At 33.2% G+C, this 14,379-nt stretch overlaps 2 protein-coding genes across 3 annotated transcripts; one reads left to right on the top strand and one right to left on the bottom strand.

Moving 5' to 3' along the window:
- Window positions 1-8,915: 8,915 nt before the first annotated feature.
- On the bottom strand, window positions 8,916-10,058 carry LOC131036935 (ricin B-like lectin EULS3). 2 transcript variants are annotated; one of them, XM_059214009.1, is made up of 4 exons: window positions 9,750-10,058; window positions 9,469-9,591; window positions 9,098-9,338; window positions 8,916-9,058 (listed from the first exon to the last, which is right to left on the bottom strand). In XM_059214009.1, the coding sequence occupies exons 1-3, from the start codon at window positions 9,969-9,971 to the stop codon at window positions 9,105-9,107; spliced, it is 579 nt and encodes a 192-aa protein (XP_059069992.1). In that variant the 5' UTR covers window positions 9,972-10,058; the 3' UTR covers window positions 8,916-9,058; window positions 9,098-9,104. The 2 variants fall into 2 exon arrangements, with proteins under 2 accessions (XP_059069992.1, XP_057824931.2); XM_057968948.2 differs by having other exon boundaries at window positions 8,916-9,338.
- Window positions 10,059-12,739: 2,681 nt separating this feature from the next.
- LOC131036908 (ricin B-like lectin R40G3) lies at window positions 12,740-14,064 on the top strand. Its single transcript, XM_057968919.2, has 3 exons — window positions 12,740-13,137; window positions 13,299-13,421; window positions 13,680-14,064. Exons 1-3 carry the CDS (start codon window positions 12,805-12,807, stop codon window positions 13,911-13,913), a joined length of 690 nt encoding a protein of 229 aa, XP_057824902.2. The 5' UTR covers window positions 12,740-12,804; the 3' UTR covers window positions 13,914-14,064.
- Window positions 14,065-14,379: the final 315 nt, after the last annotated feature.

Raw genomic sequence — 14,379 nt, 5'->3', positions numbered from 1 at the left:
GAATAAAACTTTTCTGCAACTTTAAATTGGAATTCAAAACAACAGAGAAGAATTCTTGTCGGTAATGTATTATTTTCTATAGTGAACTCTTATGGGGTCCAGACAAATCATTTATGGTCATTCTTTTTTTCTCTTTGGATGTCGATAAACTGAAAAGATCACTAGAATTTTTATGGGTTTGAGCTGATAGTTTGAGATGAAAAGTGATTATTTAGGAATTTCAGTTTTTTTAAATTTAGTTTGTATTATATATAGATCTAGTTATTTAGATTATATGTCTTATAGTAATAATATAATTAAGTTTTCAATAATAGTCTCTATGAATTCTCTACAATGAGTTGTGAATTTATAATATGGTTAAGGGGAACTAAAATATTATTTGAAGACTATAATTATATGTACATTTAGTTATTTGGATTATATAGGTTGAAGTTTATTGAGATTGAAATAGAAGTTAATAGATATAATTTTGAGTTAATTGATGCAATTTATAAACATTAGATATTTGATAAGTAATAATTATAAAGCTATAATAAATTATTATTTGGAACTATATTCATAATTAGTTAATTATATCTATTGATTTTAAACTAAAAGGGTTAAAAATTTATTCAACACAAAGAATTACAAAGCAAGAAGGGTTAGAAGCCCAACAAAGAACAAAACATTACACAACCCTATCTTCATCAACTAACTGCTCCAACATATGAGACAATTCCAAAGATAATTGTTGTCAATCCAAAATATTCCAACCTTCCCTTTGATCAAAAGCTCATTTGGCCAAGTAGTCTACTACTCCATTCCACTCCCTAGGAATGTGAGTAAAAGTAACATATTTCAAATGAGTAAACAACCTTAAAAAAATTCTAATAACCAAAGCAAAGTACCAATAAACATCATTGAACCACTACGCATTTTGTAGAGTCAGCACCACTTGTGAATCAGATTCACAAATAACCCTTTTCCAACCAAGAACACAACCTCTCTCCATGGCATACAAAACGGAAAGAGACACCATGTAATTATTTGTATAAAAATTGTTATAAATTGAAAAGATAAAATGGACAATACCATAGCTATCATGCCCTACACCACTAATACTATCCTAAAAAGGATTCCCCCTAGAAGAACCACTAGTATTTATCTTTCAAACCCATTGATGAGGAGGGTGTCATCAAGCCATATGATTAATCTTCCACAAAGGTTGCCTACACCTATTCCTTTGAGCCTACCTACGACCCACTCCAACAAAAGGATCATCTCTTTGAATAGGAAAATTGAATCAATTGTAAAAAGCAACATCTCTAGGGTCCACATCTCCAACAAGATCACACTTTGCCGAGACAATCTCATTAAGAGTGAAGAATAATTTTCCACCACAAATGTTGAGGAACCTTTCTAGCACCTTGAAAAATCTGTCAATTTCTTTCCAACCAAATATGCCAAATAATGAAAGTGGATCCAAGAACCTAGGCAACCAAAAGGAAAGAAGTCTTAACTAGAAGCTAACCCCAATGATCCCAAAACTTAGCCAAAGAGGAGACATGCCAGTAGGCCTGATTCCAAACTCCCCACTAGAGGTGCTAAATCTTCCTAGAGAAAGAGAACTACAAAAAACTATGAGGAATACACTATTCAGTCCTACAGCATAACACACACATATAAGGACCATGGAAGCCTTGCTTGCATAAATTATCCCAAGTATAACATCCATTTTGGATCGCCCACCACATAAAAAAGTTGCATTTGGGCCAAGAAAATTTGTTCCACACTTGTTTCCACTAGGGAACCCCTATACTCCAAACAACTGTCTATCAAGCTCGAAGTATCCCGTAGCTATAGAGTACTAACCAATGGAATCTCTACCCCAAGCCAGAGTATCCTTCCCCGACAAGGAATTTCACTCCTAAGAAGCAAGAGTTCAAACTCTTGCCTAGCCTCCTCTGACCCACCTAGCATCCATTCACAAGGGTCTCTCCATATACAACCAATAGTCTCTCCTAAATTCTAGATAGTCTTATAATACACCACAGTAGTCTAGCTAGATCGAATAAAACTATCGCAAAGGGGTTGCAAGTGTGGATACATGGAAATGATTGGATGATTACCATCACATGAATCAAGATTAAAAAAAGAGCTTTTGAGCCCTCATTGTAGATCTAAAAAATCCATTGTTTAATAAGATGAGCCCCAAACTTTAGAGTATGCCAAATTATTGACTCCTCTCTCTCCATGTGGCAATGAGGAACATCTAAAATGTTAAAACCTCAATTAAATACTTATACATAAAAATGTGAGCCCAAACCATATCCTGACCGGTGCACCAATGCTAATATAATTTGTTGTTGGGACTTTCCCATTAAGAATAGTTGACCAAAGACCAAGGCCTCCCTCTTTCTTTAGCTAGCACATAGATTCCCACATAACTAAACTCCACTTAGAAGCAAGCAAACTACCACTCCAAATTAATTGGTGTGAAAGAGCATCAAATTCCTTGAGGAAATATGAAGGAGCCACTTGAATAAAACACCTATTAATAGAAAAAGTCTGGATCATAGATTGAAGGAGATTCACCCTAGAGTAGTAGTAGATAGCCATTGATGAGTCCAATGATTAACCTTTCGATGTAGCTTATTCAACAACTCCTACAAATAAGGCCTAAGCTACCTACCAATAGCTAGAGGAATGCCTAGATAAACCAAGGGAAGAGAACCAATTTTAAATCTTAAAATATTCTAAATCCTTCTCCAAATAGGCTCTAGAGTATTAAAAAAATAGTGTGATCATTGATTTTTTGTCCCAAAGTGGCTAAATATAATATCCAACATTTGTCTAAAAGATTTGGCTTCATGAAGACAGACAACCCCCACAAAAGCAGTATCATCCACAAACTACAATTGGGATTGTGTTGGCAACCTATTACCCCAGCTCTAATGTTAAATCGGTCCTTGGGAAACCTAAGACTTAAAAAATATGCCCAAACCCTCAACCATATTAATAAAAAAATAGGGCTTGATAAAGGATCCCCTTGGCAAAGGCCCCGAGAAGCCCCAAATAACTTAGATTGCTCACCTATCTATTGATTTTTAGATTATCTAGAAATTAGTAAAATTATTAAAATATTATTTATCAAATAAAATTGATGATGGGTGGACAATTAGATAAATGGTGTGGGTGATTGTAGATTGAGACACACAAGTGAATAGATTAGACAAAGTTGATCATTGAACAAATAGGAGTAAGCCTACAATATGGTGCACAAAAACCAACTTGAGTAAACAAAGATCTAGGAGTAATTGACAAGGAGTCTAAGAGTTTGGTCATAGTTAGAGCATGAACAAGAGAGATATAGTAGGTAACAAATATGCCAAGAGTCCAAACAAAATTGATAACTGGCACAACATATCTAAAATGAATTAAATATGGAATATTTATTTTCCTCCATTGCAAGTAGAACTATTTAGAAGAAATTTTTCAAATAAGATTTTTGCTCCACAAGGATTGAGCTTAGAGAAGAGAGAAAATATAGACCAAGATTTGAGGAAATTTTTAGATTTTAGCATGATGAATTGGTACCCTACTATTAATATAGGAACCAACTCTATCTAGCTAATTTAAAGGGGAAAATCCATAAATATTCTATTGAGAAGGAAAAGTAGAAAATTGAATAGATCTAGAGTAGATATCAAAGTGGGTTCTAGAAGGAAAAGAAGGTTTTTCACCTTCCTAAAGTAGATGAACTATCATATAAACATCCTAAGAACATGGCTTTGATAGTTCCCTAATGTTTCTTATGCATATCTATACATGGAATTTAATGAAATTGGATGGACAAAATATGAATTTAAGTTTAATATATAAGTTTCAGAATGTGTTGATGCAATATGCATTTGAGGTTGTCTTTTATCTAGCTGGGCAACAAAGTCTTATGTTTCATGTACGAAAAGATACAAAGATAAAAATCCATGTTCTGATACATTAATGAAGATATCAATGAAGACTATAACTTTCAACTCTACATTTAATCTAGGCTATATGCATGCATGCAAGTAGATAAATGAAGTTACAAAATATCAAGATGAATAAAACCATATATTTCATATACGATTAATTTAAAAAAATCATCTAAATGATAAACTAATCAAGACTAACTCTCAAATCACCAAAATTTAATTTAGAAGACACATAAAATCTTCAAAAGTATGTGCATTACTCTTTGAGAAATTCAAAATAGATCAAACCTACATGTATAATTTGTTCTTCTTGGATTACAACATTATAGTATATCTTTGGGATATAAAACCAAAAATATTATATCACAAAATATATATATATATATATTGCTAGAAATAAGAACCCTAATGGTTTGGAAACCCTTATCTCTTGTTCTTAGCTACAACGTATTTTCCAGCCATTTACACATAAAATTATGAAAATATATACATAATTCAATACTAAAGAGGATTCTTAAAAAATATACATGATTTTCTTTCATTATAGAGATTTCCCATACTTTCTCACATCACCATTGCATGACCTTGTACCAAGAAACATGTGAAATTCTTCTTCTTCTTCTTTGCCCCATTCATCTCAATTATGAATTGGTGTAAATATCAGTGGGAAATAAAACTCACTTATGTCATTAATTCTTGCATGGCCACCCTTATTCTCCATCACTTAATTTGCATTTCAATTCATTCCCTGAATAAAAATAATGGTTTCTAGGTGGGAAAAATGATTAGCTAGTTGCAAGGTCAAATATAGCCATTAATGTCACTTTTGGAAGTGTATAAAGATGGAGGTAACCTAGAAGAAACAAAAGAGATTGAAAGTATAGAAGTATGTAAGAATAGAAGTAGTAAGACTTTGTTTTGTGGGATCATACATAAAAGTTGGATATTGAATGAAGGTCTAGAAATCCCTTGAAACTTTGGAAAAAGGGAAAGTAAACAAAAGAAGAATTTTTTAAGGAAATACAAAATATCCTTATAGAATTAGAAGTTAAGATGAGATGCATGTGCATAGAAGGGTAGAAGTCTAGAACTCTAGTGAAATTTTATAAGACTGGAAGAAAAGAAAAAAGAAAAATGAGGATGTGGGAAAATGAAGTAGAATTGGAGATGGGAAGATCCCATCATCTAAATAAACTTTACAAACCAAGAAGAAATGAGAGGAAAAGCATTATAGAAATTTTATGGGGAAATCATATTAAAGTAGACGCTGGAACTAGATATTCTTCTATTTAGAGGTGGGGATGAAGTCTATAAAATAGGAGCAAAAGATTATGGGGATTAGGAGTAGAAGTGGAAAAAGGTCCAGAGGAGATATAAATGTCCATATTCAAGTTGAAACTCTATAAATAGTAAAATAAATTAAATTAAATAAATAGAAGGTCCTAAAAAGACATTGTATAAAACATGTATAAAATGTTTGATAGTCTGCTAAAAGCCTACAACTTCTTAAGAATACTACAAAACAACCCTAACACTCCAAAATTAGAATGTTCTTGGGATTGTATAGCATTTAGCATATGATAAGAACTTTGGGATGGTGAAGAGAAAACTTATGTAACATTGACCAAGGCAGTCCATTTGAATGCTCTTAAATCAATTTTATATGATGGCCTATAAACACACATAAGACTAAGTATACAAGAGGACCAAGATTGAGAAAATGTTAGCAGTATTATGTTGGGCACCAATACTAGTTCCTACGTCTAGAAATGGATACCAAATTTTGATCAAATGAATCCTAAAATCATACATTGATTATTTTTTTTTAATGACTATATAGTCTATCATTTTCAGAGTGCTAAGAGAAGTTAGTATTGGAAAAAAAATATTGGCAATTCAATTGGATAAGTTTTAATGATAAGATGGGTTTCTTTATTAGATTTTATAACTATATGAACATGTCAAAGCATATCCCACCTTATATCATTTTTAATTCTTTAATTGAGAATGGAGAAAAGAAATCTCATCCTCAATTTTTTTTGTTTGCCAATTTTTTTTGACATATTAAGAAAGTGCATATAGATTTAAAGAAACCAAAAAGGTTATGGAAGGAAGAAATAAAAAACATAAAATTTCTTCCTCGAAAACTCATCAATCGTCTTCCCTTGAGTGAAATACTGAAAAAACTAATGCCTAGTATACAAAATTGAAGAACATAAACCTGCAAACAACACCACATCCACAACTATCCTCCATGGCTTGGTGAGCCAAGGGAAAGATGTCCAGGTAAGTAGACAATTTTATTTGCATTATTCCACAAAAGCATTCAAAGAAGAGGTAATATGTGATGTTGCATCTTTATATGTATGTTATGTGCTATTGGGACAACCATACATAGACAAGCATCATGGCATCTATGAGTATAGACCTCATAGTGTGTTATTATGAAGTTAGGTGAAAGGAAGTATTGAATATATAAGGTAAGTCCTGTAAAATATTCTTCTCTGATTGGAGCACCATAACATCTACGAATTTGATTTCACAACCTAGAACTTGTGTATTAATAATGATTGGTTTTCCCTTAGGCATATTTAGTTCTAGCCAACACCCATACCAAAATAGCCACCACCATTCAATAGAAGAGGAGGGACCAACTACAAAAAAATAGAAAAAGGGTACTCATATTAGCAATAATGATTCCATTGCATTGTCTAGATGAAAATTTAACTCATAAGATTCACCATCTCCAGCGGCGAGTTCATGAGATCTTGCAGCACCCAAACCAGAAGTAGAGAGGCTTGCATGATCAACATCGTATATATCATTAATTTCTAATTGGGCAAATTGTTGCTAAGAAAATTCAAAATGTAGAACTGAATCCCATGTCTAGTGTTCTAGTTGCCAATGATTAGATTGTTGAAGTTCATGTAAACATTTTGAAAAGATTAAAACTCTTCTCTATCATGTGTTCTAGGGAGGATAGTTACTTGATCAACACAAGTCGTTTGCCAGGGAATACATTGTCCAACAGTTTCCTCATTTGTTATATAGCATCAATACAATGGGCCCCATTTCCATTCAGGGGGTGAATGACCCAATAGCAATTTTGGATCACTTGGGCAGCATTTTCACAACTAACCGTGGAAATTTTGAAAATCCATTTGTTTGGTGTTTTCTACATTTTATTAAATTGTAGTTTCAGATGCCTTTCAAGTGTATTTATCGCATGGAGACCAATCATTGGTTATTTGAAATGGTTTCTATAGAAATTATTTTACACTAAAAATAGATTTCTTCAAGACCTTTTCAAATTCTAAAAAGTTCAAATTTCTTTCAACTGGTTGGAAGTTATGATATCTCAAATTTGAGATATTTATCTTTATCCAACTATTCATTCCGACTTCCAAGGATGTGGAGATCTTTGATTTTTTATGTAAATATTTAAATATTATTTTGCAAAAGAATAAAGATGGCTTTTAAGACATACATCTCATTTTTTATTTTGTCATATTGTATGTTCATATTCTCACAATATCACAGATTTGTCACACTAGATATTATTCCCTGAAATTCTCATCCAAATTTAGATTAATAGTATCAAATCTTGTTTTCTCTTATTTGTCCCATCACACACAATTAGAATATCAAAGGCTCAAGTTGGAAACAAACAACCAATCAAATCAGCTTACTTTCCTTTCAGACACACAATCATAGATGGCCCTTTTAAGGTGTTGGTTGAAGATGCATTTAGGAAACAATGTAAGGATATGATGAGATAATTTTTTCAAATGTTGTAACAAAATCAAATAAATCTAGCAAACCTACCATTTAGCGATTAGATTCCATTCAAGGTTTAGGTGAATTTTAGTATTGCAAAATCTAAAGGAAAAAAATGATGTAGATGTTATTGATGATAACTTTTTAAAACTGGAAAGATTTTTTTTTTTAAATCATTTCTCAAATGCTTAAAAAATAATATTTTCTCTCTTGAAATTCAAGAGTCATGTTAAAGTAAGCATTATCAAAACTAGTAGAATGAAGAGCAGAGAGGAAGATAGAAACAACAGAATATTCAATTGACTTCAACAAGATCTTATAATTATGCTAATAGAAATAACAGCAAACTAGAAATGATTGACAACTAACTGGAAACTCCTGGCAGCTCACTAGAATGGATCTACATTCAATATTTGATTCCTATTCAAACTCTAATGATGTCTAAAGTTATGTCAAACTATTGGAGCATTATATTCCAACACACCCTCTTAATGCTATGACAACATAAAATAATAAAAAATACATTATGCATAAACTTTTATTTTCAAATTGGACTCGAGAAACTTTTTCAAGCTACTCCCCAACTATAGGTATAGTCACCCAACTATCATCCAACTATTCATTTCAACTTTAAAAAAAAGATAATCTTTGATATTCCATATAAGTATATAAATTTTATTTTCAAAATTAAAATTACTTTTCCAAGTATACATCTCATTTTCAAATTGACGATAGTGTCCATTCATATTCTCACAATACTGTGGGTTTGTCACATCAGATATTGTACTTAAATTCCTATGTATAAAACAGAGCCTTCAGGGACAGAACTTTGCGAGCATGACCAGTATACCAAACATGAAATTCCAAATAAATTCAAATTGCATCCCCTATTTTCTGTTGTTAGAAGGAAGATGCTTGGCTGCAACAGAATCCAATTTCTTTAAAAAACAGAAGATAATGAACAAAAGCGTTGCAATAAAAGAGAGCAGATTAGAGGGCATTGATAGATTTCTTTCTATTAATTACCAAATCCCAGTATCTAACTTGATAAATAACTCAATTTTGTTAGCTAATAGGAATTTTCCTCACTGTTTATCTTCTTTGATACACCCCTTGATTTGATCACAACAAAACATTATATAATCAAAATCATTCAATTTCATCACACACAAACTCACAAGTTACTAACATTTAATAAAAACTATATATCATAAACTATAGAACAACCATACAACCCACATAAAGTTCTCGACTCCACACAAGCCTAAGAATACCGACAACATTAAGATCCTTATTTATTTATATCTATATATGGCTTGCAGGATGATCCTTATTTATTTATATCTATATATGGCTTGCAGGATGATGGTTCTTCTAATAGCAGGGGGAAATCTTCCAGAGTTGGTTGTCCTGCTTGTTCCACTTCCACAGCACAACTCTGGTGCCCTCTTGGATGCCTCCATGCTTCCTGTCACCCTGGAATGCATCCAAGTTGAGGCCAATGTCATTTGCCATCCTTATGGTCTTGTACCCATATCCCATGTCCTCACTCTCACTCCACAGCACACTCTCATCATAGGAACCACCCTCATACTTGGTCAGCAATACCTGCCATGAAACAACTCAATACTTTATCATCAAAAGCCATAAATACAGTCACTAGGCCAAATTTAAGAAACAGTGAAACAAGTATACCCTACTTGAAAAGAATCTGTCAAAAACAAAATGGTTATTATACCTCCTGACATGCAGCAGGGGCATGACGAAGGGCCTGCCCAGTGGCCTTGTTCACAAGTTCAAAGGCTGGGTGACCCACTGCGTCCCTCACACGGTTGCTCCATGACTTATCTTTCACCCATTGCTGCATACATATACACAATACATATATACCAAAAGTGACCCAAGAAAACATCTATTATTAAAACAATAAGAGTCAAAACAAAACATTTATATACATATCAACTTATAGACATAAATTTCTATACAAAAACACATATAGTATTGGAAGTGTATATATACCTGAGTTGGGTCACTGGGATTGTAGTAAACAAGCATAGCTCTGCCATCTCTGATACCCAGAGCATAATCAGGATTGGCCTTAGAGCAGACCCTCACAATCTGCCCGTGGAAGGCTGTGGTACCTCTGTTGCTCACCGTAATTATACTCAGACTGATTACAGCCATAGTTCTGCTGTTGGCCACACCCACCATCACAGTCGTTTGGGTATCTCGGGCTCTCATACTGCTGGTAGTATGCCATACTTGCCTTATGAAATATGATAATAAAGAGAAATGAAAGACAAATAAGCTTTTATGCTGGCTTTGTGGTTTGTAGAGATGGGTTTGATGGTGTTTATATAGGGCAGAACAGAGGAATATTAGTTCGTCGAGAACATACAGGTGCAGTACTGGAAAGTGAAGGGATCGAATAAAACTTTTCTGCAACTTTAGATTGGATTCTATTCCTGGGCCATTATAGAGAAGAATTCTTGTCGGTAATTTATTATCGTATGCAGTGAATTGTTATGGTCCAGACAAATCATTTATTGCCGTTCTTTTAATTTATTTTTTGGTTGTCCAGAAACTGAAAAGATCCATGTGGAATTTTTATGGGTGTGAGCTGATACCTTTATATGAAAAGTGACTATTTAGGGAATCTTTTTTAATATAGTTTGTATGATATATAGATCTCTAAGGTATTTAGATTATGTCTTATAGTAATAATCTTAAGTTTTCAATAATAGTCTATATGACCTCTCTCCAACGTGTTATGAATTTATAAAATGATTTTTAGAGGAAATAAATTATTATTTGAACGTTATAATTATATATACATTTAGTTATTTGGATTATATAGGTTGAAGTTTATTATTGAGAATGAAATAGTAGTTAATAGATATCATTTTGTGTCAATAGATGTAATTTATAAATGTTGGATATTTGATAAGTTATAATTATAAAATTGTAGTAAGTTATCTTTTGAAATTATATTCATAGTTAATTATATCTAGTGATTTTTGGGTTATCTACAAATTATTAAAATTTAAAAAATATTATCAAATAAAATTTTGGTGACAAGTAGACAAATAGATAAATGGTGTGAGTGATAATAAATGAAGGCATACAAGTGAGTGAGATTAAACAAAGATGAGCATTGAACAAATAAGAGAAATCCTACAATATGGTGCACAAAAACCAACTTGAGTAAACAAAGAACTAGGAGGGAGTGACAAGAAATCTTAAGATTTTGATCATAATTAGAGCAAGAGCAAAAGAGATATCTAGCGGGTGACAAATATGTCAAGAGTCCAAACTAAACTAGTAAACAACAATCTATCTAATGGTCGCTCTATCAACCAACAATCTATCTACTAATTGCTCTGTCAACCAACAATCTATCTAATGGTCTCTAGTTGTCTCTAGTCAAGACTAACCATTGGCCAAAGTTCCTTAGCTATATATATTCAAAACATTGAGTGAGGAATTCATGTGCTACTTGATTTTATCCACCAAGCCACAAAAAACCTTCTTTCTTGGCCCAAATTAAAATTAAAATGTAGACTATCTATCCAATACTATGAATTGTTATGATTTATTATTGATGTTATACCTTCCGAGATTCTTTATAAAATTGGTGTTAGGTCTCCCAAGCCTTGGTGGAAAGATTGGAAATGGTTTCCACATACACCTTTTCACAATTATAGACCTTGTAAGCTTTTCTTCTATTTGTTTTACCATCAAGTCCTTTGATGGATTAGCTAAATCTTAATTACAACTATAGTCGTTCCTTGGGACTTGGCACTACATATTCTAATGCATTTGTATGACAATCTTGGCACCCAAATTAGAGCTTGAACTTTTCTTAGTGCATTTTGTATCAGGGCCTTCTACTAGGTGGTTGTTAACTCACATGGATATCCCTAATCACCATTGTTTATTCTATATTCATATGGATCCCTAAAAGAATCTATTATGATTTTGTCCTGGATCTCAAGAGACTTGGAATGATCCACAACTTTTTTATTTGTTCAAGTTTTCCCCTTCCTCCCACCATTTTGTTTTATTTGGAGTTTAGTCTTATTTCCCACACAAATATATCCAAATTTGACATTCTTTCAAAGTGAGAAATCTCTGCAAAATTTGGATATATAGAAGCAGTGCTCTTTTTCCTTGTTCTATGCCCATTATTCTTTTTATATTAAGCCACGATTTGCTCTAATGTGCTTATGAAGATTTATGTGCAAGCTCATAAAATTGCACTTGAAATTGCTTGTCTTTAGGAGCTATTGGATCATTGGGTGAATGCCCTTTGTATTACTATTAGAATTTCTCTTTATCTCCCTCTCTTCACTTAGAGTGCCAGCATAGGCACAACCAACCTGTGAAGCATGATAGTGGATCTTATTCATGTGGTTATTGTGGCTCTTATCCTTTAGGTTCCAAGAATACTATTACTTGTGAAAGGTAGAATTTACCATCCTAGATGCCCCCTACCTCTTCTTGTGGGTAGGGAGATGCTCCTAGTTGGCCCTATATATTCAAATTTCCTCACTTTGGAGTTGGTCATCTCTCCAACCCATCCATAATAGCTTCTAGAAAACCCTCTCGAAAAAAAAGAAGACACACTCATTGATTAGTAATCGATTGATAATACTATCATTAAAAATTTTAAGACCATCTACTTTTACTAGACTTTGTCAAATATAGACTATTTTAATGTTCTTTCATCTTTATTTTAGACATATACAATTAGACTTATAAATGTACCTCTACCATTTTTTTTATTATTATACCACACTGTAATCAATAAAATTAAATATGAAATAAGCTTCCTTTCCCACTAATTCTTGTCACAACATAAGCATTAATTCGAAATAAAGTTACAAAAAGTTTGATTCCATTCCCTGCTCTTCCACTCGTACACCTGCATGTCTGCCACGTCATAATATTCCTTTGCCTGCCCTATATAAACATATCAACCCGTCTTCCACAAAACAAAAAAACAACGTAGCCTCTTGCTTGTCTTCTTCTTCTCTCTGTATTTGTCTTTCTGTATCATTTTCGGGCAGAAAATATGGCATACTATCAGCAGTATGAGAGCCCAAGGTACCCAAATGACTGTGATGGTGGATATGGCCAGCAGCAGTACCCTCCTCCATGCAGAAATATGGAGCAAAACTATGGGTATAATCAGTCTGAATATAACTACAGTGAGCAAAGTTATGGCTTTAATCAGACTGACAACTGTTTTCAATCTGAGTACAATTGCAGTGTGCAATGGAGGCACCACAGCCTTCCACAGGGGCAGATTGTGAAGGTCTGCTCTAAGGCCAATCCTGATTACGCTCTGGGGATCAGAGATGGCAGAGTTATGCTTGTTTACTATAATCCCAGTGACCCAACTCAGGTATATATACATATTTCCTGTTATACATGTGTGTTAGTATTGGAATATATATCCATAAGGTGATATGTCTTTAAATGTTCTAAATTTTGAATGTGCTTGTTTGTGTGATAGTTGGTTTCTAGCTCACTTTTGATATATATTTAGTGTGTATATCTATGCAGCAATGGGTGAAGGATGAGTCATGGAGCAATCGTGTGAGAGACACAGTGGGTCACCCAGCCTTTTGCCTTGTGAACAAGGCCACTGGGCAAGCCCTTCGTCATGCCCCTGCTGCATGCCAGGAGGTATATATACATTTTGTTTATGAGTGATTCTTTTCTAGTAGGTCCACTCTTTTTTTTGAAAATGATGTTTTGGTCCATTCTAGGAATTGGATAGTCGTTTTCGTCATTTTACGGAATGACAATCCGTCTTTAGATTTTTTTTTTTTATATAAAATATTTTAAAAAATGATATCATGAACTATTCTAAGAATTAGATAGCCGTTTCCATGACTGTATACATGAACTTTGATGATAAATTGTTGAGTTGTTTCATGGCAGGTGCTGTTGACTAAGTATGAGGCTGGTTCCTATGATGAGAGTGTTCTGTGGAGTGAAAGTGAAGACATGGGATATGGGTACAGGACCATAAGGATGGCAAGTGACATTGGCCTCAACTTGGATGCATTCCAGGTTGATAGGAAGCATGGAGGCATCCAAGAGGGCACCAGAGCTGTGCTGTGGACATGGAACAAACACGAAAACCAGCTCTGGAAGATTTCCCCTTGCTACTAGATGGAGCATCATAATAAATGCAGTATATAAGTATAATGATCTTAATGTTATGGGTATCCATAGTCTCTTGGCTTATAAGTGGGGAGACAAGAATCTACCTATATGTGGTCTGTATGTCTTATAAATAAAGTTGCTCTATAGTTTATAGTTATTGTTTGATATGTTAAAATATGTGACTGGAATGCTATATTAGGTTTAGATATCATGATTTGGTGTGATGAAATTGGTATTGGCTATAATTTACATAGGGAAGGTTACATAAACCTTACATAATATGTTATGAAATTGTATATATACAATGTAAAATATGTAAGAGTCTATGTTATGGAATTGTATGTATATAATATAAGATATGTGAGAAAAATTTCTCTATAAACCCAATTCTTGTATTAGTTGACCTTGTGAATTAAGAGGATACGAATATTACCATGCTCTTACAAAATAGGGAGTTATGAAAAGTGGTTTG

Source organism: Cryptomeria japonica, chromosome 11 (genome assembly GCF_030272615.1).
Source record: "Cryptomeria japonica chromosome 11, Sugi_1.0, whole genome shotgun sequence".
NCBI classification, from domain to species: Eukaryota; Viridiplantae; Streptophyta; class Pinopsida; order Cupressales; family Cupressaceae; genus Cryptomeria; species Cryptomeria japonica.
Note: the sequence above shows the minus strand (reverse complement) of the source record. Positions and strands in the feature narration are given on the sequence as shown.